Here is a 25822-nt window from a genome sequence, read left to right on the forward strand (position 1 = left end):
ATTATTTTAAAGCAGGAGAGCCTTCTGCTGAAGGCAATACATAAGAACTCATGTTGGTAATATCTTTTGTAAAGCAGAGATTCATTAATCTATTTAATACAGGCTTATTTAAAAAATATGTAGAAAAGAATATGAGCTAAACACTTGTTATGGTAAGGTTATTTGCTAAACTAGCTAGAACTAGCATGTTAAAAGTAAAAAACAAAATAAGCTAAGCATTTTTGATGCTTACCTTGAATCGGTTAGTGAATAACTCCAATTTGGGGAATAATTCTCTATTGGTATATAGACTTTGTAGAGCTTTCAAACATTTCAGTCTGACTTCTCCTTGCTTCAGAAATACAAATAAAAACACAACAGAAGAAGTCAATTCCACACCACAAAAGTTGAAAAGATTTAAGTCTATGTGAAGACTAAAGTAATTTTCAGCTTAACTATTCAATTTACATAATAATGTAACTCAACATAGGGTAGAACTGAACAATTGTATAGTCTGTGTTGCACTTCTATTTAATTAAAAATGCACTGAAAATCCCTTAGTTGCTTGAGAGTAAGCTACACCTTTTTCAAACATTTATCAACTCTGATTCAACATAGAGTATTTCTCACACAGTACTGTGGCATTTTGGGAAAATGTTTAACCTATGATTTTAATTAGAGCAGGGTATGCTAATTTGCCCTTTATGTAACTATTAAATAATCCCGTAGAAAAAACTAATTTCATATTATAGGGTCATCATTTTTTCATTTAACAAATATTTTCTGGGTGCATTTTACATTCCACAAAGAGGAGTTAGGAAAGAAAACAGGTAAAGAGAAGAATGCTTAAAACAGAAACAAACTGATAAAGTGAAATGTCCTGAGGCTGCTATTTACTAGAGGAGTATCTTCAATAAAGCCATTAACTTGGAATAGAAAATGTTTGTGATCAAAGTATATTGACGATCACCTAGAAATTTAGCCAACTCTCTCAAAGGATTCAAAAAAGAAAGCAATGTGCTATAACAGAAGTCCACATTCTAGAATCAAACAAAACTAGATTTAATTTCGAATTCTATAGCTTATTAGCAACATGAGAGAAGGCAAGTATATTAATCACTCTGATCCTCAGTTTTCTCATTTATTAAATGGTGAAACCAACTTCATACGGTTGTAGCAAGGATTAAATACAGGTGTATGCTGGTCAAAGTTTGAACAACCAGTTCTGGGGGATGGGGCCCTGAACTGTTGCATTTGCAGATTTCTGTGATGTAAATACTCCATCTACAGCCAGTTTCAAGCTACCAACAACAGATGTTATGGAACTCGTATTTGCAAGGGGATGTGCATAATATCTTGTAACCTGATTCAAGTTATCTCTAGCATATCACTGAATGAGATGATGTTTGTTGGTAAAGTCTCGACCACATGGGAGGAACTTGAGACACCTGTAGTAGATGCTGTTGATGCCCCACCCAGATCCCCATATCCTAATATACAAGGCTAATCTTCCTACTTGCTCCTGTGTTGACTGCTAATGGTTCATAGCTGCACCTCTCTCTGGAGAAATGACCATGCTTGAAAGGAATCACCTGGCACAAAGATTCCTGGGAGGTTATGCTCCACAGTGCCCTCCTGTCTAAACCCTTTCCCTCCTCCATGATAAGGCCTACAGCCAGTGGAGAATGATACAGGATAAAACAGCCCAATCTCCTTGCTCCAGGGCAGGACGACCTCCAAGATGACCCTTTAATATGAAATTAGTAACTCAATATATGCTACAGAGTGCTATAGGAAGGGGGCAACTTGAACCAGCAAGAACCAGGAGAATATGTCGGTGGTTGCTGAGGGTGTGGGAACAGAAAACAGAATGTGGGAGAGTTTTTGGATAAAGGGCAGTCTCCTTTGAAAGAGGATGTAAGGCCCTGTAAGGGCCTTTGGAAATGGCCTAACACATTGCTGGATAGCTCTAGGAAAAAGCAATGGTGAATATTAAATGAAACAGAGATGCCAGAATCACTGTGGCACAATGAGAAAGGAAGAAATTTAAAGACAAAGAAAAGCATGCCGGATAGGATCTATTATATAAGCTCAGAAGACCTACCAGTTGAATATGTTCCTCCTAAGGGCCCAGAGAATACTCTGTTTACCAAGGCAATAAGGAAAATACTGGTGATGGGTGCACAGACATTACTGAGAAGATCCAGAGTGATAGTGTTCTGTAGACTAGGGCTGACAGGAGACACTCAAAATTTAGCTTCTGGTAGCGATGCAGGTAAGAGCACAGAATAGCAGAGACAAGGTAGAATTACGTAACCATTAGACGCAAGGGAGGCATAAATATGTTAATGAGCAGCAAAGTCAAAGGGCAGTCCAGAGATTCATGGAGATGGCTCAAAGGAGATGGTCTTCCTGGAGGCAAGATAGGGAGAAACCCAAAAAGAGTATTATGTGATATATTTACTCCCAAGAAATCAACAATGGATGAGCCAAAGACTAAGGAGAGCTGTCCCAGAATAAAATCACAACCCCAGATCTAAGATAGCATATAGGTAGTTTCCTCACTTCTTTCCAATTATAGATTTGAAAATAGGCCATCAGGGCGTCTGCGTGGCTCAGCAGGTTAAGCATTTGACTTAGGCTGAGGTCATGATCTTGTGGCTCATGGATTCAAGCCTTGCATCAGGTTCTGTGCTGTCAGCTTGGAGCCTGGAACCTGCTTCAGATTCTATATCTCCCTCTCTGCCCTATCCCAGCTCGCGCTCTGTCTCTCTCAAAAATAAACATTAAAAAAATAAAAGAAAAAAAAAAAGAAGAAAGCCATCAAAGATGAAATGACTATCCAAGTTCCACAGCCAAATATAGGTAGAGCAAAGACACTAACTGAATCGTACTTCACTTTATCCAGTCATGCCTCTCAACTGACTGCCTCTCTTCCTAAGTCTTGGTTCTTTACCTATAACATGCCCTGCCCACAATGCAGGAACTTAATTAAATAAGATGGTACCCATGACAGCACTTTAGAAACTATAAAATAACTTAGATGAAAACTCCAGTTGCCTTTTTGGTAATGGATCTATTTTGGGTTTCTACTATACTCTGAAGCTTATTTCTATTATACTATCTAAAAGCATTGTTGTCTTCCATTACACAAAATTCTATTCAAATGTGAATACTGTTTAACACAGTGCCTAATACATAGTTGCTTCTCAATAAATAATTTTGAATGAATAAATATACAAATATATGAAAACAGAAAAGAAACACAGATGAAATGATTTGCTGAACGAAGAGGCTGGGCATATTTGTCAGACGCTCTAACTAATCAACATTTTTGCAAAATTCCTTTTGAAAGAAAATGTTAAGAGCTGTAAAAATTATTGTGTAGCATGATATCATAATGAGTTGTGTTTTTAAGGGATAATAATTCATGCTTCTAGAAGAAATGCTAATTTTTACTAAAATGCATTTGTGTTATATGAATACTCCCAATAGGAATACAGTGAAAGAGTTAAAATGAACCAAATGCAGGTGGCCTGTCAAGAAGAGGATGTGTTTGCAGCAGAAATACAAACAATAATAAGACATTATTATGAGCAATTATATGCCAATAAAATGGGCAATCTGGAAGGAATGGGTCAATTGCTAGAAACATATACACTACCAAAACTGAAACAGGAAGAAATAGAAAATTTGAACAGACCCATAACCAGTAAAAAAATCAAATAATAAAAAAATCTTCCAAAAAACAAGAGTCCAGGGCCAGATGGCTTTCCAGGGGAATTCTACCAAACATATAAGTAGGAGTTGACACCTGTTGTCTTGAAACTGTTCCAAAAAATAGGAATGAAAGGAAAACTTCCAAACTCTATGAAGCCAGCATTACCTTGATCCAAAACCACACAAAGACCCCACTAAAAAGGAGAACTATAGACCAATTTCCCTGATGAACATGGATGCAAAAATCCTCAACAAGATATTAGCCAACTGGATCCAACAATACATTAAAAAAATTATTCACCATCACCAAGTAGGATTTATACCTGGGATGCAGGGCTGGTTCAATATCCACAAAACAATAAATGTCATTCATCACATCAATAGAAGAAAGGACAAGAGCCACATGATCTTCTCAAAAGATGCAGAGAAAGCATTTGACAAAATACAGCATTCTTTCTTGATAAAAACCCTCAAGAAAGTAGGGATAGAAGGATCATAGCCTGAGATAATAAAGCCACATATGAAAGATCCAACATTAATATCATCCTCAATGGGGAAAAACTGAGAGCTTTCCCCGCTAAGATCAGGAACAAGACAGGGATGTCCACTCTCGCCACTGTTTTTTAACCTAGTATTGGAAGTCTTAGCTTCAGCAATCAGACAACACAAAGAAGTAAAAAGCATCCAAATCAGGCAGGAGGAGTTCAAACTTTCACTCTTCACAGATGACATGATACTCTACATGGAAAACCCCAAAGATTCCATCAAAAAACTGCTAGAACTGATCAATGAATTCAGCAGTCACAGGATATAAAATCAATGCATAGAAATCAGTTGCATTCCTATACACCAAGAATGAAGCAACAGAAAGAGAAATCAAGGAATTGGTCCCATTTACAATTACACCAAAACCCATAAAATACCTAGGAATAAATCTAACCAAAGAGGTGAAAAATCTATATATACTGAAAACTATAGAAAGCTTATGAAAGAAATTGAAGAAGACACAAAAAACTGGGAAAAGATTCCATGCTCCTAGATAGGAAGAATATTGTTAAAATGTCAATATTACCCAAAGCAATCTACATACTCAATGCAATACCTACCAAATAACACCATCATTCTTCACAGAGCTAGAACAAACAATCCTAAGATTTGTATGGAACCAGAAAAGATCCCGAATAGCCAAAGCAACCTTGAAAAAGAAAACCAAAGCAGGAGGCATCACAATCCCGGACTTCAACCTATATTACAAAGCTGTAATCATCTGAACAGTATGGTACTGGCACAAGAACAGACACTCAGATCAATGGAACGGAATAGAGAACCCAGAAATGAACCCACAAACATATGGTCAACTAATCTTTGACAAAGCAGAAAACAATATCCAATGGAATAAAGACAGTCTCTTCAGCAAATGGTGCTGGGAAAACTGGACAGCGACATGCAGAAGAATGAACCCGGACCACTTTCTTACACCATACACAAAAATAAACTCAAAATGGATGAAAGACCTAAACATAGGACAGGAAGCCATCAAAATCCTCGAGGAGAAAGCAGGCAAAAACCTCTTTGACCTTGGCTGCAGCAACTTCTTACTCAACACGTCTCTGGAGGCAAGGGAAACAAAAGCAAAACAATTGCTGGGACCTCATCAAAATAAAAAGCTTCTGCACAGGGAAGGAAACAATCAGCAAAACTAGAAGGCAACTGGCAGAATGGAAGAAGATATTTGCAAATGACATACCAGATAAAGGGCTGGTATCCAAAATCTATAGAGAACTTATCAAACTCAACAGCCAAAAAACAAATAATCCTGTAAAGAAATGGGCAAACGACAGGAATAGACACTTCTCCAAAGAAGACATCCAGATGGCCAACCGACATGTGAAAAAATGCTCAACATCACTCATCATCAGGGAAATACAAATCAAAACCACACTGAGATACTACCACACACCGTCAGAATGGCTAACATTAACAACTCAGGCAACAACAGATGTTGAGGATGTGGAGAAAAAGGGTCTCTTTTGGGGGTGCCTGGGTGGCTCAGTCGGTTAAGCGGCCGACTTCGGCTCAGGTCATAATCTCATGGTCCGTGAGTTCGAGCCCCACATCAGGCTCTGTGCTGACAGCTCAGAACCTGGAGCCTGCTTCAGGTTCTGTGTCTCCCTCTCTCTCTCTAGCCCTCCCCCCTTTGTGCTCTCTCTTTCAAAAATGAATAAGTGTTTAAAAAAAAAAGAGGATCTCTTTTGCACTGCTGGTGGGAATCCAAACTGGTGCAGCCACTCTGGAAAACAGTATGGAGATTCCTCAAAAAATTAAAAATAGAACTACCCTACAACCCAGCTATTGAACTACTAGGTATTTATTCAAGGGATACAGGTACGCTGTTTCTAACGGACACATGCACCCGAATGTTTATAGCAGCACTATCAACAGCAGTCAAAGAGTTGAAATGTCCACTGATGGATGAATGAATGGATCAAAAAGATGTGGTGTATTTATATACAATGGAGTATTATGCGGCAATCAAAAAGAATAAAATCTTGCCACTTGCAACTACGTGGATGGAATAAGAGGGTATTATGCTAAGCGAAATTAGTCAGAGAAAGACAAAAATCATACGACTTCACTCATATGAGGACTTTAAGATACAAAACATGAACATAGGGAAGGGAAGCAAAAATAATATAAAAATACGAAGGGGGACAAAACATAAGAGACTCAAATATAGAGAACAAACAGAGGGTTGCTGAAGGGGTTGTGGAGGGGGATGGGCTAAACGGGAAAGGGGCTTAAGGAATCTACTTATGAAATTGTTCCACCATGTGCTAACTTGGATGTAAATTATAAAAAATACGTAAATTGTATAAAAAAAGAAGATGTGTTTGTATGCAGCAAGTGGAAGAGAGTAGAGAGAAGGAAGTCTTTTTTATTTTTAAGAATTTTAGTAAGACATAACAGATACACAAGGAAAAAATTCATGTTTGTTTGATGAATCTGGACATATGTGTACATGCATGATATTACAATCAAGGCAATAACATATATCCATCACTTCCAAAAGTTTCCTTGTATGCATTTTTTTCCTTTTTCTTTTTTTTAATTTGGTAAGAAGAGAGGAAGTAATATTGAAAGGGACTTGTTATGTACCCTTGGGTAAGGCAGTCTTATGCATGCCGTCTTTAGATCCTCAACTTGGTAAAGACCCCCAACTTAGCTGCATAAGAATGGGCCTTGGGCCTGGAACACTTCCTTACCAAGAGATCCAGAGCTGCTAATAAAACACCATGAAATGGTGGACACAAAAGGGCTAGCCCCACTGAAAAGACTTGCCAGTTCTGTAGATGGGGTAGTAGTGATGGGCTGACTGAACTACTGGTCTCTCCCTCTGGACATATGATGACAAATGGGATGTGGATTATCTAACAACAAGGATGAGCTGGTGCAATGGATGAGGGTGGAAATGTGAGGTGGGTTCTCAAAAGAGTATGGAAACTATATTCTGGCTTTTGACTGCCATCCTGCTCTCATGCCAACTCCCAACTCACATGGTGTCTTAGGGGTCACAAGTGATCTCTGAGAGAAGTAAAGGGGTCCCATGTAGGAAATGTCTCCTGATCCTGGCTTCCTACACACATCAAATAAGATGAGTTTTCACTTAGTGTGAAACCACTGATGGCATTGCTGAAAACAAAACTGTTGAAATGAAGTCCTTCTCTGTAAGTGGAGGACAGATGTGGATGGACCCAGGGGAGCCTCATGCACCCTGGCTGGTGCACGTTTGATGATGGGGCATAGTAGACACAAATGTCTACAGCACAGTTAGGGATGGGGCCAAGGTCTCTGAGTCCCTACCTGAAACTAGAGGCCCTATGCCCCTGTCAGGACAGAATGAAAGGTGGAGGTGGAATTCAGACTTTTATGGGAGCCCTTGGGTACTGGTACTCCAATGGCAATAATTTTAGGTCCTCGTAGGAGTAGCTTTTGGTGGTTGAGGATGGTGTAGTTACCCACGATGGATAAGTCCACGTGTGTTTGTGGATAGGGTCCTCTGGACCATTTTGTGTGCTGATGATTATAGTCCCCACCACTAAGTATATAATTAGGTTATTAACATTCTGACTATGTGTAGTATTGAATGCCATCGCCACCTCAAGGGGTATGCACCACAACAAGGACAGACTCAAGCATAATGGGCCAGGTACATTCCTTGCAAACTACAGAGTTGCCCAAACCACTGCATACTGTTCAACAAAAATACTGAATCCATGATGGGGAAAAGGACACTATTCTGTTAATTCAAGACAAGATAAGCAGAGGAGCTGATAGCCATCCTGCCATAATATAATAGCCCTGTCTGGCTAGTTAGGAAAGCCTCAGAGCATGGAGGTTGATAGATTTTCACAGGTTAAATGGAGAAGTTCCAGCTTTGGCCCCTGATATTGTCATCAGTACACAATGGTGGCAACCCATAGGGAAAACTTGTACACTGTTACTGATCTGGCTAATGACTTTTACTCAGTCTCTTTGCATGAAGAGGATTAGGACCAATTAGCATTCACACAAAACACCCTGCATACACTTTTACTCTATTTCTTGTAATATGTCATTATTGACTAGGGCTTGATCTTCAATAAGCCCAAGTCCTCATTGACATTTTAGTCATCCATTACATTAATAACATTCTGACAGTAGGGCTAACTGAAAAACATGTGGCTGCAGTGCTATACTTAAGTCACTGATGAAATGATTACTGCCAATGTGACTATAAAACTAGATGAAGTCCAGGGCCTGGCGTATCAGGTGCAATTATTAGGGGGCACTTAGGTGGGAAACTAAAGAAGTATCCCAGAGACAATCAAACAAAAATATAGGCCTCGGCAGCACCCATTAATAAAAAGGAATCCCAACAGCAGTGGGCCTCTTTGAGTAATTAAAGAGCATGTGTCCCACCAGGGTGCTTTCTTGGCTCCTTTAATTGAGATGAACCACAAAGCAGCCAATTTTATTTATTTTGAGAGAAAAACAGAGCGCGCGCGCGCGCACACACACACATACACACACACACACACACACACACACACACACACACACACACACACACACGAATGGGGGAGGGGCAAAAGGGAGAGAGAGAATCTCAAGCAGGCTCCACCATCCAGTACAGAGTCTGATACAGGGCTCAATGTCTTGACTGTGAGATCATGACCTGACCTGAAATCAAGAGTCAGACGCAACCCACTGAGTCACCCAGGTACCCCTTAAAGCACCAATTTTAAATGAAGTCTTTTGCTGCAGCAGGCCTTGGAAGCTATTCAACAAGCCATGGCCCAGACACAGCTTTGGGGACCTTTGAAACTTGCTAAGCTGATGGAACTGCAGGTTTCCACACACCCCTAACATACTGATTGGTCTGTGGCAGCAGGAAATTGCCACTGTGGTGCCCTGGCTTCTTGGACTCTGGATCTGCAAAATTCCAGAAGCTACCATCCAATACACCCCTTTTGAATGACATTTCCTTGCTTGCTATTGGGCACTAATAGAGATGGAGCATCTTACATCCAGAGTGCTATACACAAACACTACAACTTGAACTATTTTCACTTGGGTAATTACAAAGCCTACCAATAAAATTAGAAAGGTTCATACCAAAGTTCAATCATAAAATGGAAATGGTACACCCAATATAAGGCCTGGACAGAATCCCAAGGGACTAGCAGGCTCCATAAGCAAATAGCCAGCTTACCAGAAAGGCACAAAGAACCTATAGGGGATGCTCTGGCCTCTCCTAAGGCTACCTAGGGCACAAGATTTTAAAATGTGCCTGGTGACTGTAAGCCATGGTTTACTGACTGCCCTGTGGAACTTAAAGCAGATAGGGTCTGCTGGGTTGCAGTTGCCACCTGGCCAAGAGATGGCCATCTTTCGACTGAGACAAGATGTGGATGTTCTATCCAATGGGCCAAGCTCTGTGTTTTGGTGATAGCTGTACAGGCCACCCCTACCACCATGCCATGATACATTTTTACCAACTCACAGGCTCTCGTCAATGGTCAGGAGAATGGCAACTAAAAAGACTAGACTGTTAAGGGATGTCCCATATGGGAAAAAGAACCAAGGCAGCAGCTTACTGTCTATAAAGAAAAAAATATGTCACTCATGTGGATAGTCAAAAGACTTTTTAAAATAAAAGCATAAGTAGCACTCTTATGCCAATCCACCCTGTGCCTTGCAGGCTGCAACAATCTCTCACTGGGTGTATCTATGAACTGGACATGGGAGTCCACTGCATATGTGAAAAATGCGGCAAAGCCCAAGGGATAACCCTGGAAGACACCAAGACTAAGGATGCAGTGCAATCTTATGATTCTTCTCAATATACTCAAATCATCTAGAGAGAACTGGGACACATTAACCAAGGACTGGGACCCACCTGGGTCTAGTAGATTGATCACACTGTATCCCCAACCCATAGCCATGAGCACAGATGCTGCCTCACTGCCATTAACACCTACTCAGACTATGGTATTCCTATTTCAGTCTGACATTTGGACGCTGACTGAAACTATCATAGCTGTCCTTGAACAAACCTTATGTCATATTTTTGGATGCCCTAAAAGATTTCACTCTGACCAAGGAATATCCTTCATTGCCCAAGCAAGACAACAATGGGTATATATTCTCATGGAATATGAACTTTTTATGCATATTATCACTTTCATGCCAATGGAGCCACTAAATGAATGAATGGGTGACTTACACAGCAACTAAAGAAAGAATACCAAGACAGCCTGCTAATGAATTGGTACCCCCATCTGACTAGGGCTGTATGGCTACTAAACAGTACACGGCAGTACAAGGGGAAAATGGCACTATGATGCATGCTGGGAAATACTGAGGTTAGACGCAGTGGAGGGCAGGGAGTAGGCAGCCATGTGTTTAGGCTATGCCTGCAAAATACCAATCTCAGTATAGCAGTCATTCTTTTTTCCCCTTGGTGTACTGGTTTGCAGTTCTGGCTGCCACAGCACACCGGACGTGGCCCCCTGACCCTACTCTGGATGTGATGCTTCCGTTGGGCACCTCCCTTCTATGAGAAACCATAAGGGTAGGAGACAAAACCAAGAAGTACCACAGTGCTAGTGTCCTTCAGATCGGGTGGGTGATGTTACTGGAATGTCAAGTATGTGCAGCACATGACCTCCCTTTCTGGATTGGCCAATTAAGGCCAAAAAGTATGGATCAAGCAACAATGACACTGGGTGCTCAAAAAGATAGTAGCATCAGGATTGGGGCAGATAGCCTGGGTTGCAACACCTAAGTAATTAGCACCACAAGTAGTAGACCGGAGCATCTTTGGCCTTAGGAGGTTCATGGAGTAGAAGACAGGGAGGAACATTACTCTTTCTTCTCATTCCTACAGAATCCTCTGCTACAGAATGCCTGGTAAAACAACAACTTGATAAAAATCTGTACAGCCACAGTAAGAGAAGGGAAACTTAACCAATGCTGGATTTGTCATTCTGGAATAAAGTCCCTCTTGCCCTGCATTCCCACTATAATGTCCTGGGCAATTACAACTATTCAGACCTTCCTTAGTTATCAATGGGTCAAATCACTGGGTGAGTCCTTCAATACAGTCCAGATGCAAGCATACTCTGGAGTCTCCTGCTTTACTTTTTTTATTTTTGTTGTTAATTTTTTTTAACGTTTATTTATTTTTGAGACAGAGAGAGACAGAGCATGAACGGGGGAGGGGCAGAGAGAGAGGGAAACACAGAAATGGAAGCAGGCTCCAGGCTCTGAGCCATCAGCCCAGACGCAGGGCTCGAACTCACGGACCGCAAGATAGTGACCTGGGCTGAAGTCGGACGTTTAACAGACTGAGCCACCCAGGCGCCCCTGGAGTCTCCTGCTTTAATATCATCTATGATGTGACAGAAAAAAGACCCCTGTACTAGAATGGTTATTACTAATCTTTATTGAAATTCTGGATGTGGACACCCAATATGTAACTTTTCTTTCTTGGTAACCACATGGCAAAAGCAGGCTGAGACGAGTCAGCATTTTGAGAACAAATCCCTGGTGGATGTCACCCACACTCTTGTATTACGTATTTCTCTGTGGACTCCAATGGACAACAGAATGTATGCCTCCAAGGGAAAGATTTTATTGCCTCACTGTCCATGTCAGGAACTGCAGAGAGGGCTGGAAAGGACATGCTTTGCTGACACACCACAGAGTGGTGCACAGTTCCCTCCTGGGAAGACAAATTAACCACCGGTTTCATTCAATTATCCAAATTCTAATACTGGGTATAGGTATGTAGCCCTAGAAAAAATGGTATACAACCTGTCCTTAACCATGGCAGAAATAGTTAATGCTACTGTGTAAGCCATTCAAGATCAACAAGACTCAATGAACTCACTAGCCAGTGTGGTGACAGCCCTCGATCATCTGGTGTAGAAAAGTGTGGCATGTGTGTACATATGTCAATAATTCAAGTTAAAAACTGAGCTGGTGAATATCCACATTCAGATGGGATGGTTATTAGCTGTATATTCACAGGCCCTCAGACTTAGTTTTTAACCTCTTTAGTTGGCTTAATCTAGGCACTTGGGGTTTCTAGTTGAGCACCATCCTCCAGGGAAGCCTGATCATTCTCCTGGGTCTGGCTCTCTTAAGCACCCTGGTAAGTGCCATCTCCAAATGACAGGGAAGCTGTATGAGCAATCCACATCCATATAGGTCAAGGACCCTATCAGACCTAATTCTGTCTTCGGGTTTGGAGCGGGCAATGGTCCTACAGGATATGATTTGCTTTATCTGCCACTTTGATGACCAAGCAGGGGTGAGGTGTGGACTGCTGGGAAAGGTAGTCTTCTGCATGCATTCTTTTGACCCTTACTTGGCTGCATAAGAATGGGCCGGGGGTCTGGAACATTTCCTTATCAAGGGATGAGTCTTTGCAACCTGTGCTGGGATAACTGCCTTTTGTGGAAATATCGTTCCTATTTCAGACTCATTGTAGGTCCCCATGGTCTTCTTAACCATGTGAGTCACAAGGCACCTGGCCAAACTCACTACTAAAACTATCTCTTCAGGGGAGAGGACAGGGTCCTTAGTTTTGTGGCATAAGAGAGGTACATGCAGGGCAACTGCCCCATGCTGATTGCTGGTTGGAACCTGCTGGCCATGGAGGACCAAGGCCCACTAGTGAAGTCGATATTGTTCTGTCCCCTCTTATGTGAGTAAAACATTGCTCCATCCAGTGCTTGACTGTGTTGTCTTTTCCTTGGCAAACCTGATTTCAAGATGCAGTGGGCATAAGTGTTTGAACTTCTACCCTGGTGATAGGCGTCAAGTATCATTCTGCTTGACATATAAAGAGCTAAAAAGGCTTTAGATGAACTTAAAGAGGATATGGGATGAGTCAACACAGAGAAGAAGAAATGGGGTGGAACAAGAGAAAATAGGTTCCACCCAGGCACTACAGAGATTCTGATATGAGGTATCAAGCATAGGCAAGAAAGAAGAATTTTACAGAGCGCCAGAAGCAAAAACAATAAAGAGCAATACAGACAAACCGTAAAGGAAAGTGAAAGGTAATCTAGTGTCATGAGCATAAATGTAAAGAGACTAGGATATTTAGTCTAGAACACAGAGATTACCACAGCTGAATTTAAATTAGACCTATTTTGTGTCACCATCAATGAGAGAACTAAAAAAACCAACGAGTAGAGAAATTAGAAATAAGTTTTGGTCAATAGAAAGACGAACTGAATCTCTAATAAATAACTCCTTTAGTTAGAGACTGCTTGTCTTTCTATTGACCAAAACTTATACAACAAAATTTAAATGAACTTGCAGTATTAAGAAAAAAGTTTGTCTTATTGAGGAATGTGGACTGATATTCTGAAATCAAGACATAGGAATATCAAATCTTTATGTTGTACACCTTAAACTAATACAATGTTATGTCAATTATATCTCAATAAAACAAAAAATGCAATTTATAATTAAAATGTAATCTTAAAAAAAGACAGGAATTTTATCAGCTCATTTGAAAAGGCACAGGACAGGTTGGAAGGCAGAGGCCACAGCCTATAGAATAAGCACTTTCAAACAGATGATTAAAAGGAGATAAAGAAGGGCGCCTGGGTGACTCAGTTGGCTAAGTGTTGGACTCTTGATTTCGGTTCAGGTCATGATCTTGCAGTTCGTGAGTGACAGCCCTGTGTCAGACTCTGCTGACAGTGTGAAGCCTACTTGGGGTTTTCGCTCTCTTCCTCTCTCTCTGCCCCTCCCCTGCTTGTGCACATGAGCTCTCTCAAAACAAATAAACACATTAAAACAAATTGTTTTAAAAAGGAGAGAAAGCAAATGACTACAGTCCTCATATGGAAAAAAGTGCAACATTTCAGTGATATTAGAGTGACAAAAAGGAAAGCTTAGAAGGGATTACTTACTACTGACACTCTTTTCTAAATAAAGTAATTGTAAAAGAGGTTTATAAAAATGTTCTACTGAAAATAGTATTCTCATATCCTTTTATCAACAATGTACAAAACCTCCCTCCCTCTTCCTTTATCTGGACAGAAAACTTCTATAAACATGGTTTTGGGATTTATTTTAAAGTAATGGTGGTTTGTATTTGGTAAGTCCCAACAAATATGTCTTCCCCAGAATTTGCAGCCCTACATAAATTCTGTTAAAACTGGCAATTTTACTGTTACTTAAATTTAGTAGGATACTCTATTAGGGAGATAGGAGGAGGGAGGAGAAGAAGGAAAACTGGTATGGTAGTGGTGAGGAATAAAAATACAAGACTTTAAATTTATTCCTACTAAAAAGTTTGTCTTGTTGGATTTAGCCATGCGTGTATGCTTGTGAGGACACACTGTATAATTCTTTCTCTCAAAATGCATAAAATTTAATTGGATAAACCTGAGATGAGGCTTAGCTGTGAAAGTCCTGAATTCCACATGAGGATTAGAAGAAAGAAAACATAGGATGAAGTTTGGGATTTATTAGTGTAGACAAAAGGATTCTGAATTGCAGCAAAGATAAATATTCAGGAAAAAATTCACTGTGTACTAACCGGATATTCCTTCAAATAAGGTAGGGGATAAGAACCCCTTATAATCATCAATTAAACATTAGTAATTGTGGGGTTGAACAACCAACGGGTGATGATCTCCCTATACTCTGAACTATTACTTATAGCAAAAGTGGTCTGTAAAATCCCCTGGGCTGTTTTATTATAATATATGAAATTTTATGGTTTTCAAATTATCTTTGGTAATATTTAGCATGCTTTTATTTAAAAAGTAAATGCCCTACAGGCTGATAATGGTAAATACATAAAAAATAAATCTTAGAGTATTACCAAAATTGTCTTAAAAGTCTAATAATATAATTGCATTTAAAAATTTAAGATAAATTGTAAGGTTTCTCTATTCGTGAATATCTGGCAATTTAAGTTATAGAATATCAGGTCATTCAATATAAAAATTCCAATAATTTGTCACTCCTCCCCTTGGTTATTTTGAGGATTACTTATTCAGCATTTGATAATGTGGGATTCCTTTCAAAATGAGCGCCTTTTCTAGGGGCACAGAAATAAAAATGGATTTTTAGATCAAATATTCTAAAATCCAACAAATCTACTCAACTCTTATAAAATACTCTACTGTCATATGGCTTTAACAAATTCAAAACAAGAAGGTTTTGTTGTTGTTGTTGTATATTAAGAGAAACAAGGAATCTCTTTTGATTCCAAGCTAGAAAAAGATAATTAGCTTCTTGGGATGGTATATTCTCTTAAAACCTTAGATGTACTAGGTTGTCAACTTGGTTTAAGATGGTATTACAGTAAATTAAGACAGAATTTCCACACAGGCCAATGTCTCAAGTTTTGTCATGGCTATCAAATGAACAATTTATTTAGGTGTATCATCTTAAATTTTCATATTATTACAACTCTTAAAAACAAAAACTCAACTAATGCCATCATAATTCCTAGCATTCTAGTATTGAGACAAGCATATCTTCTATCAAAGTCTGAAACAGTAACTTACCCTATCATGAAGAGTCCAGCCAACATATTTTAGGTAACTGTCATTTAGGAAGGCATCACTATACATTTTCATCCATACTCCAATTTCTTCAATACAAATGGCTCTAATCTCAGCAATAGCATCACTAGAGAAGAAAACCAGACAAACCTCAGATTAACATCCAAAGCTAGAATGTACTTCATACTCATTTGCAGCAAGTAAATATTAACATTTTTCCTAATACTGTATTTATATCTGCACTCTAAAAAATCCTCCAGTTTTAGTATATTCTGTTTTTTAGATGTCTTCTATAAAATAAAAATTACCAGTACCAAACTGAAAAAAAATATGCTTCTGGAAATCATCTAATTTTGATTTTACTTTCATTGGACTAGGAAACCTGGGAGCTTTCTGAAAGCCTCACAACTATTATGGAGTCAAGAAACATGTTAAGTCTGAGGAAACCAGCATACCATCATCTAAACACAGAATAATATGGAACTCAAAAATTGTTTCTCTAAATAATTATGAATCTTTTAAGCTAGCACACATCTACTGAATTAAGAGAAAATAAACATGACCAAAACACAAACTAGTATCTTTAAGGGAAAATGATGGAAGCATATATTATTTGAAAATGTACAATAGTTTAAAAACCAAAACCTTGAAGTAACTGCTCTAATAATTCACAGTCAAAATGGGAACAATCCTGGTGACTACACTGTGAAGTGTACCAAAAGTCAGGTTTCTGGCACCGTGCCCAGATGGCTTTTCATCTCACTTTAAGCATCTAATATAACACTCCTGGGATGATTTTCATACTGTAAGATTTGTGAACCACGAACAAATACAATTTTAATATTTTTACTTTATCTTTTAACAGGTTATTAGTTATAGCTTTAAAAAATCATATTAAAGATCATAAGATAAATCTTAACTTTGTTTTGTAGCTCAATCTTCGAGGTTTCTGATTTACCATATATAGGTAAGTTAAAATTTTAGGTAATTTTAATTCTCCAATTTAAAAAAGACAATCAATCGTCTGTTAATTAATTGCTAATCTGGCAATAATTCAGCTAGAATTTTACTGTTAATTCGGAAGCTTTTCTTAGTTTCTCTTTTATGACAAAAGAGAATTCAGAATACAGAATTCTGGTATTTGATTCTCTGTTTTAATAAATCTCAATTCCTTCTAAGTCCCCTTGTTCAAGAATAAAAATGTGAGAAATTTTCTTTCTTTTTAAAAATTTTTTAACGTTTATTTATTATTGAGAGACAGAGCATGAGCATGTGAGGGACAGAGAGAGGAGGAGACGCAGAATCTGAAGCAGGCTCCAGGCTCTGAGCTGTTAGCACAGAGCCTGATGCAGGGCTCGAATTCCCAAACTGCAAGATCATGACCTCAGCCAAAGTCGGACACTCAACCGACTAAGGCACCCAGGAGCCCTGATATTTTCTCTTTCAAAGCCATTCTACTAAATTACAATCTTTAGTTTTCCTACATATTTTCAATGCCTTTTTCTTATGGAAAGATCCTATTGCATAGGCTAATGGTACAGACTCTGGAGCATGACATACTAAGTTCAAATCCTAACTCCACTATTTACTAGCTATGTAGCTTTAGGCAAGTTACTTCCCTCTTAGATTTTCTCAATTGTAAAATAGTTATAATAACTGTACCTAGCTTAGGGCTCAGAGTTACTGTGAGAATGAACACACCTGGCACCTACTAAACCTTCCATAAATGCTCCCTTCTGTATCTTTATGCTTTAAGTTCATATATATAGCTTTACAGATTTTAAAGCTTTACACAAATAGTATCTTGTAGGTATCCTCTCCAAAAATGATGTTCAGTTCTCCTTTCTGCATATAGAGAAATTATTATAAATTATTTATACATTTTCTCATTGGCAGACATTTAGGCTGTTTCCAAGTTTTTGCTTTTATTAACAATGAATGCCATAAACATTCTTGTATATGCCTTCTTGTGCACACATCTGAAAGTTTACGTAGGGTAGTGTTTTCAAACAGTATATGACTACCTATCAGCACATTATGAAATACATTTATTTAGTGAAAAACAAAGGATTTAGGATAGAAAATATGAAAAAGTGTCACATGAGGTAAGCCAAGTGAATATTTTTTTTGAACTACTGTGTATCTGATGTTAGGATATGGTCAACTGAGTCTGTAACACACTTTTTATACCTAGAAGTGAAATTTCTGGAAAAGGAGTAATATACATCTTCTGCATTATTAGATATTAACAATCTTTTCCATAAATTAGCGTTTCATATCCTTACCCAACTTGGTATTATTCTACTATTTAATATATATTTCCATCTCTGTGAACTACAATTTCATGTATTTTGTCTTCCACTGGGTTGACCAAATGAAAACAATAACAGCATAATTAAAACACCCAAATCTTATCACTTTACTCTCCCAAAGGTATGTTACACTTATTCTCTACTGTATTACCCTTGTAAAAATCAATCCTAAAAAACAAACAAAAAAAACCAAAAAACCACCCAAAATCCAGAAAGTTAAAAAACAGGCTAAGTTTTTGTTTGTTTGTTTATTACACAATACTATGAAAGCAGCCTGAAGACAAAATGAATGGGTATAGTACGTTGATGAAAAATTACAAAGACTGTGGGCTCCTGGGTAGCTCAGTTGGTTGAGCATCAGACTTTTGATAGTCCAACTCTTCTTTTTTTCTTAAAATTTTTTTTAACATTTATTCATTTTTGAGAGACAGCGAGCGAGCAAGCAGGCAGAGAGAGGGAAACAGAATCTGAAGCAGGCTCCAGGCTCTGAGCTGTCATCACAGAGCACAATGAAGGGCCCAAACTCGTGAACTGGGAGATCGTGACCTGAGCGGAAGTCTGATGTTCAACTGACCAAGCCACCCAGGCGCCCCTTAATAGTCCAACTCTAGATATCATTCCAGGTCATGGTCTCATTGTCAGTGCTTGACACTCCCTTAGTATGGCTCTGCACAGAGCTATGTGGAGCCTGCCTGGTATTCTCTCTCTCTGGCTCTATGCCCCTCCCTCTCCCTCTCAAAATAAATAAACTAAAAAGAAAAAACAAAACCTACAAAGACTACTAAGTATGGTAACTGCACATATACACAGTTCAAACATTCTTCCATTCATTGCCACTGGTATTACCAATACGAATACCATTACTATTGGTATTAACATCATGAGTGTATTGGTATTAAGATCTAGAAATGACAAAGGCTTATAGCTTTCAGGAGAGAAATCTTGTTCAAAATATTTTTATAACCATCTTTATGTCTAAGTCTAATTTCTAATGATTATTAGTCTTACCATTCTCCTAAAAGCTTATGTTCTTGGAAATAGATCTTCTCTGCATGCACTGTCAACATTTTGATACAACTCGTCTTCTTGGAATCCCAATCCTTGTCTATTTCAGATGCCAGTCTGACCCCTTCCCCCCTTAACTAAAGAATTTTTAATATCCAGAGCTCCTGGGTGGCTCAGTTGGTTGAGCATCTGACTTCAGCTCAGGTCATGATCTCATGGTTTACGAGTCTGAGCGCGTGTCGGGCTCTGCGCTGATAGCTCAGAGCCAGGAGCCTGCTTCAGATTCCGTGTGCTCTCTCTCTCTGCTCCTCCCCTGCTCGTGCGCTGTCTCTGTCTCTCAAAAATGAATAAACATTAAAAAAAATTTTCTTAATATCCTTTCTAGACTTACAATTTGACTATGTGTGGTCAGAAAGCACATTCTGCTACTATTAAAAGTCCCGAGGCAATTTGTTTCCTGTCCAGGTTTTGAAATTCCAATCCACTTTGCCTGCTGATACCATCCTGTTAGACTAATCATTCTCTATAGGTAATTATATTATGTAATCACAGATTATACATAAAATTAGAACTCCTTTGTGGTAGTTTTTAAATATGTCCACAAATTCCTTGTTAATTGTTTTTTGTAGAGATACATTCTTATTTTTTTAAATGTGGGTATACTTAGTAATTTGTTTCTAACAAATACAGTGTGGTAGAAATGATGGATTTTGACTCGAGGTTAGGTCATAAAAGAGATCGTGACTTCTGCTTTGTGACTTCACTTTCCTGGATCACTCTCTCTGAGTCATGTCCTGAGGTCATTCTAGCTGCCCTACAGAGAACTCCACATGGTGAGTAACTGGGCTCTTTCTGCCACCAGCCACCTAAGTAAGCCATATTAGAATCAACCACATGGAGTGGTTTGTTACATGACAAAATATATCATTACTTTCTACTATTATCGAAGACCCATACCAATAACCAATCTTCTAGTCTGGTCCATGAGTGAGTGCTTCCTTAGTCCAAATAGCTTAAGTGCATCAGTATCTACATGTCTGTGGTCATCTCTATGCTTACAATGCCTTCATTTTACTCTAAATAACAACACTGATTGTTCTTTCAAGCTCCTGTGATGTTAGTTCTGTCATATCCTCTTATTACCAGATATAGCTTTCTTGCCCTCTATGAACATTTTGAGCAAAGTATACAATAAAAATGCAGTATGTTTTTGAAATATTCCACTAACCCTTGATTTTCATATTAAATTTCTTTTTAACACCTTAATATCTATTTCCAACACCCTCAGTCCATTTGGAAAAGTAATGTTTAGCGGTGCCCAGGTGCTTTAGTTGGTCAGGCATCTGACTTCAGCTCAGGTCATGATCTCACGGCTCATGAGCTCCAGGCCCACACTGGGCTTTGTGCTGACAGCTCAGAGCCTGGAGCCTGCTTCAGATTCTGTGTCTCCCTTTTCCCCATTTGTGCTCTGTCTCCCTCTCAAAAATAAACATTAAGAAAATTAAAAAAAAATAGTAATGTTTACGTGATATTTGGGAATTTCCAAAGCAAAGATTAAAGGGGGTAAAAAAGTTAGTACAACAGGGGAAGGTGTAAAGGCAATCATAAGATTAACTAATTTTCATACTTGTGGTATTGCAGCCTTGAAATGAACAACTAAAACTGAAGTCAGGGGCTCCTGGGTGGCGCAGTCGGTTAAGCGTCCGACTTCAGCCAGGTCACGATCTCGCGGTCCGGGAGTTCGAGCCCCGCGTCGGGCTCTGGGCTGATGGCTCAGAGCCTGGAGCCTGTTTCCGATTCTGTGTCTCCCTCTCTCTCTGCCCCTCCCCCGTTCATGCTCTGTCTCTCTCTGTCCCAAAAATAAATAAACGTTGAAAAAAAAAAATTAAAAAAAAAAAAAATAAAACTGAAGTCAGGTTCACTTTACTTTTGAACTCAAAAAGAAAAAAAAAACCTAGAAAATAATAATTCTGTGGTGATCAATCCTTTGTTGTAACTCTATGTCACAGCACAAAAAAATTATGTTCATTTCTATGAAAAACTTATCTAATTGACTGACCTTCACAGTTAGTGTGCGTTTATGGGAGATGTGGCTCTTTATTTATTATTTATTTTTTCCAACGTTTATTTATTTTATTTTTGGGACAGAGAGAGACAGAGCATGAACGGGGGAGGGGCAGAGAGAGAGGGAGACACAGAATCGGAAACAGGCTCCAGGCTCTGAGCCATCAGCCCAGAGCCTGACGCGGGGCTCGAACTCACGGACCGCGAGATCGTGACCTGGCTGAAGTCGGACGCTTAACCGACTGCGCCACCCAGGCGCCCCAAGATGTGGCTCTTTAATATACAGACTTTAAAGTTTTCATTTTGAATTGCTTTCTTGGCAGATGGAATTCAAATTATTTTCTGCTTACAACAAAATAAATTTTAACTCCAGTGTATTTTAATGAAATGTTTCTTGTACTACTCTTACAGATGCTTTCCCAGTAAGGAAGTAGACTAAATTAAAATGACGGCAATACAAATTTTGGAGAATAACTCTTGGCTAATATGGGCATTTTGACACTTACAATTATCTCTCATGTACAAGGAATCTCATGAGAGCTCTAGAGTGAGAAATAATTACAAGTGCCAAGAAGGCTGCTATCTAAATTGTAGCACAAAATGAATTCATGTCTCAACCAATTTTGTCACTAATATTTGGCTAAAAAAATTACATTTTCTAAACTAGAACTTAAAGAATTAAAAAAAAAAAATAGCCCAAAAGCGAAAGGAACAGCTAAAGAATTACTGAAAAGTCATATTGTATCCTTTATTAGACTGAGAACAAGAACTTAATAAAGACCTTAACTTACAGAAAGATGCAGAAAAATAATAAAATAAATTGTCTAAGCAAATGATAAATGTTAGTAAAGGGCAGTACAGGGAACACAGAGGCATAGAAAAATGTTAGAGGGGTGAAGATGGGGTCAAGGAAGGATTCTGTGAAGCAGTAATGTTTAAAAGCAGACCTGAAGAGCTGCAACTCTCCTTTCTGTTAGTTAAATCCAGATTTTTCATTTAATTATTTCAGGATAATCAAATAACGATCAACCTGGATTATCCAGGATGATTAAAATGCATTAGAAATACAATAGTTTAATAAATTACAAATATTTTTCACCTCATTTTTATTCCATTATCCTTTAGTGAAAATAGTGACAAAATGAAAGGCACTACATCACTGAGAGTTTCATACAGAGCAGGTGACATGGCTATCTGCTATCCTGCATTACTATTTTACTATTAACAAAAGTTTAAGGCATAAGATTAAAAGTTGAATGTGAAGAATACATTAACTTTTAAAGAACATTATCTTTAATTTATATTCACATTTGAACTATCAACCTGACACACAGGTTAAGTAAAAAATGAAAAATATTAGGGGTCATGGGTGGCTCAGTTGGTTAAGCATCGGACTTCAGCTCAGGTCATGATCTTGCGGTTCATGGGTCTGAGTCCTGCATGGGGCCCTGTGCTGACAGCTTAAAGCCTGGAGCCAGCTTTCAATGTGCATCTCCCCTCTCTCTGCCTCTCCCCCATTCGTGCTCTGTCTCTCTCCCTCTCAAAAATAAATGTTAGAAAGAAATTTAAAAAAAATATTAGGAAGATGACTAAAATTTTAAAAAGATGGCAATTTGCTCAGAATAAATCATAACACAGTATTGTATAAGAATAACTCTGAAAACATTATTACAAAATGTTTCACTATAGTATAAAAAACTAAAAGAGAACAAAAGACATCCATTTTTTGTCCTCTCAAATTATTGCAATCTTTCCTCTGTTACCTCCTCTTCCATTGTTTGTTCTTACGGTGTGTTCCACCACTGAAATAACAGTCTTTTTTTTGGTTGCTTTTAAGATTTTCTCATAATGTTTCATGTTACGCACTTTTACTATGGCATGATTAAAAGTGAAATATTTTCTTAACCTACTCAATACTCAAGTCTTTCCAATCTGACAATTCTATTTTAACCGATTTTATAAAATTTCAGCTTTCTCATTAATAGTACTTCTTTCCAATACCTTTCTCTTCTTTTGGAATCCTATGTAAAGGACTTATGAAGCCTCTCAAACAATCCCGCATGCATTAGAAATGTTATTCCATATCTACTTTGCTGGGGTTAAATCCTCAGTATTATATTCTAATTCACTAATTGTCCCTTCAACAGTCTAGAGTGTATTTTGTTCACTAAATATCTATCTATATCATAAATATATTTTTCATATCCAATATTTTATATTGTGTTTTTATACCTACTTGTTCTTATTATATGCCATTTATTTGTTGAAGGAAATGGGTCAATTTGGTCTGTATAATTCATTACATTCTGGGCTAAAATGATACCATGAAGACGGAGTCATACAAAAGCCTCTTCTATTTTCCATTATCTCCTATAAATTGGTAGTTAGATCTACCAGCATATAGATTAATATTCAATATTTTTATTTTATAATTTTTTTAACATTTATTTATTTTTGAGAGACAGAGACAGAGCGTGTGAGCAGGGGAGGGGCAGAGAGAGAGAGGGAGACACAGATCTGAAGCAGGCCCCAGGCTCTGAGCTGTCAGCACAGAGCCTGATGCGAGACTCGAACTCACAGACTGCGAGATCATGACCTGAGCCAAAGTCAGACATTTAACCGACTGAACCACTCCAATATTCAATATTTGTCTGACATTAAAGTAGCATGTGAGACTCAAGGCATTAAAGTGCCATCACTGCACAGCACCTTCTATTTCTAGTACGTACATGCAGTAACATCACCCCTTTACAGAGTAAGTAATACTTCTGGAAAAATCAATGATTGGTACCTCTAACTGATAACTTTGGAAGGCAGGTCACATTCTCAACTGTTTGTAATTCTGGTTCACACAGCTAAAATTTTAATGTATCAAAAGTAAGCTGTGACAGATGAATACTAGTTTATTTAAGGCCTCATTAAATAAAAATCAATAAGGTAACAGAAAATTAAAGAATTGTTGTTTTTATGAGAATGATTGGTTGAAGCTTTGGCAAGATTCAATAAGGGTGAAACTCTAAAATAAAAATTACGTAATGTTAGCATTGAAGACTAAGGTAAAATAATGAAAAATAATATGGATTCTGTACTTAAGATTGCATGGCTGAGTCACGATGGACAGGATTTATATACCCACTTGAAAAAACTAAAAACCTGAGTAAGATATATAAAATAATGACTTTTAGATGTTGGCTATTAGGCAGAGCAGGACAGTAATCTTTGAGAGAGGGTAACAAATAAGGTAATTCAGAATGCACCAGATTGGTGCCTGCCAGGTAGCAGTATTGGCAGAGGAACCAAGACAGAGCCTGGGTATATCCCTGAGTTGAGGAGAAAGAGTTGGGACTCTAGAGTACAAAGTGGCTAGATTTTTACAAGGCATAGTATCAGAGGGGAGAGATGTACATAGACAGTAACCTCTGAAGATCTGCACAAAGACTGTATCACCTCATCAGCTGAATACTAAAAAGCACACACACACACGAATGAACCACCTAAAGCTGGGGAAAGAATGGGGAGAGGAGATAGCACATGCAGAGCTGGGAGTATTTTGTGTCCCAATGAGCCAGAGCAGAAAAACCTTGTAATTCACAGGGCTAGAGTTCAGAGTAGAGTTCAGTTCAGAAAATGCTATTATCTTAGTATTGGGAGGAAATTAGTCTTAGACAAAATACTGCTCTGGTCCATATAACAAACCTTAAAAATAAGGATTACACATAATCATGTCTAAGAAAAAAGTAGATGAATATTTATAAAAACATTCAAACAGTTGTTATAACAAGTATGTATGTTTGAGGAGAGCATGGAAGAGATGAAAGAAACATTAAGAAAATGGCAGCAAAGAACAGTGTAACAGAATAGGTTAACAGCATTGGTTATCTCTACTAGCTGTAGCGATAAAACTTTTAAACGCTATCACAGCAAAAAAATAAACTATAAAATATGTAAGAAAAGAATGACAGATTTCTTTCTAGTTGGAAACAAGGGAAACCAAAGAGAGTGGATCAATTCCTTTCAAGTGCTAAAAAAATCCCAAAATGTCAACCTAGAATTCCATAACAAGAGAGAATATCTTTTAAAAATGAATGTGAGGCAATAGGAGAGTGAAGTGGTTGGGAAATGTTTTCTCCCAAAAAAGAACTATGAAGACAAAAACAATCATTTCAGCTTCCTGGAAATCAACCAAAAGAACTGAGAAGCATTTATTCAAAAAAGTTGTCAACCTTTGGGTTAAAACAGCAGAAACCTATGGCATTTTGGCATGGAACTATTTTTTTTTTTCAATAATTCAAAAGGACAGGGAAAAAACAAGTCCCATTAAATGTAAAATGATTGAAATCCCTTAAAGTATGTTTAATAACCACAACAAAGTTAAATTAGAAATTAATAATAGAAATTAATGGAAGATCTCCAAATATTTAAAAATTAAACAAAAGACTTAATAACCCATGAGTCAAAGAAGAAATCTCAATACAGAAATAAGGAAATGATTTGTATGGAATAAAAATTAAAATATATCATTATCAAAAATCCTGCTATGTCACTAAAGCAGTGCTTTGTGGGAAATTTATAGCTTAAAAGGCTAGATAAGAAAGGAAGAGGGATATAAGATCAGTAACCTCAGTTTCTACCTTAAGAAACTAGAAAGAGATGAATAAA

At 38.1% G+C, this 25822-nt stretch overlaps 1 protein-coding gene across 1 annotated transcript in view; it reads right to left on the reverse strand.

Annotated features, from left to right (window-relative positions):
* STAG1 (stromal antigen 1) overlaps nt 1-25822 on the reverse strand; it is a 402316-nt gene that overhangs the window by 109205 nt on the left and 267289 nt on the right. The window contains exons 10-11 of the mRNA XM_030330452.2: nt 15786-15909; nt 233-331 (exon numbers count right to left, since the gene is read on the reverse strand). Coding sequence (XP_030186312.1) covers nt 233-331; nt 15786-15909 — 223 coding nt within the window. The remainder of the gene's footprint in view (nt 1-232; nt 332-15785; nt 15910-25822) is intronic.

This window comes from Lynx canadensis, chromosome C2 (assembly GCF_007474595.2).
Source record: "Lynx canadensis isolate LIC74 chromosome C2, mLynCan4.pri.v2, whole genome shotgun sequence".
Classification (NCBI taxonomy): Eukaryota; Metazoa; Chordata; class Mammalia; order Carnivora; family Felidae; genus Lynx; species Lynx canadensis.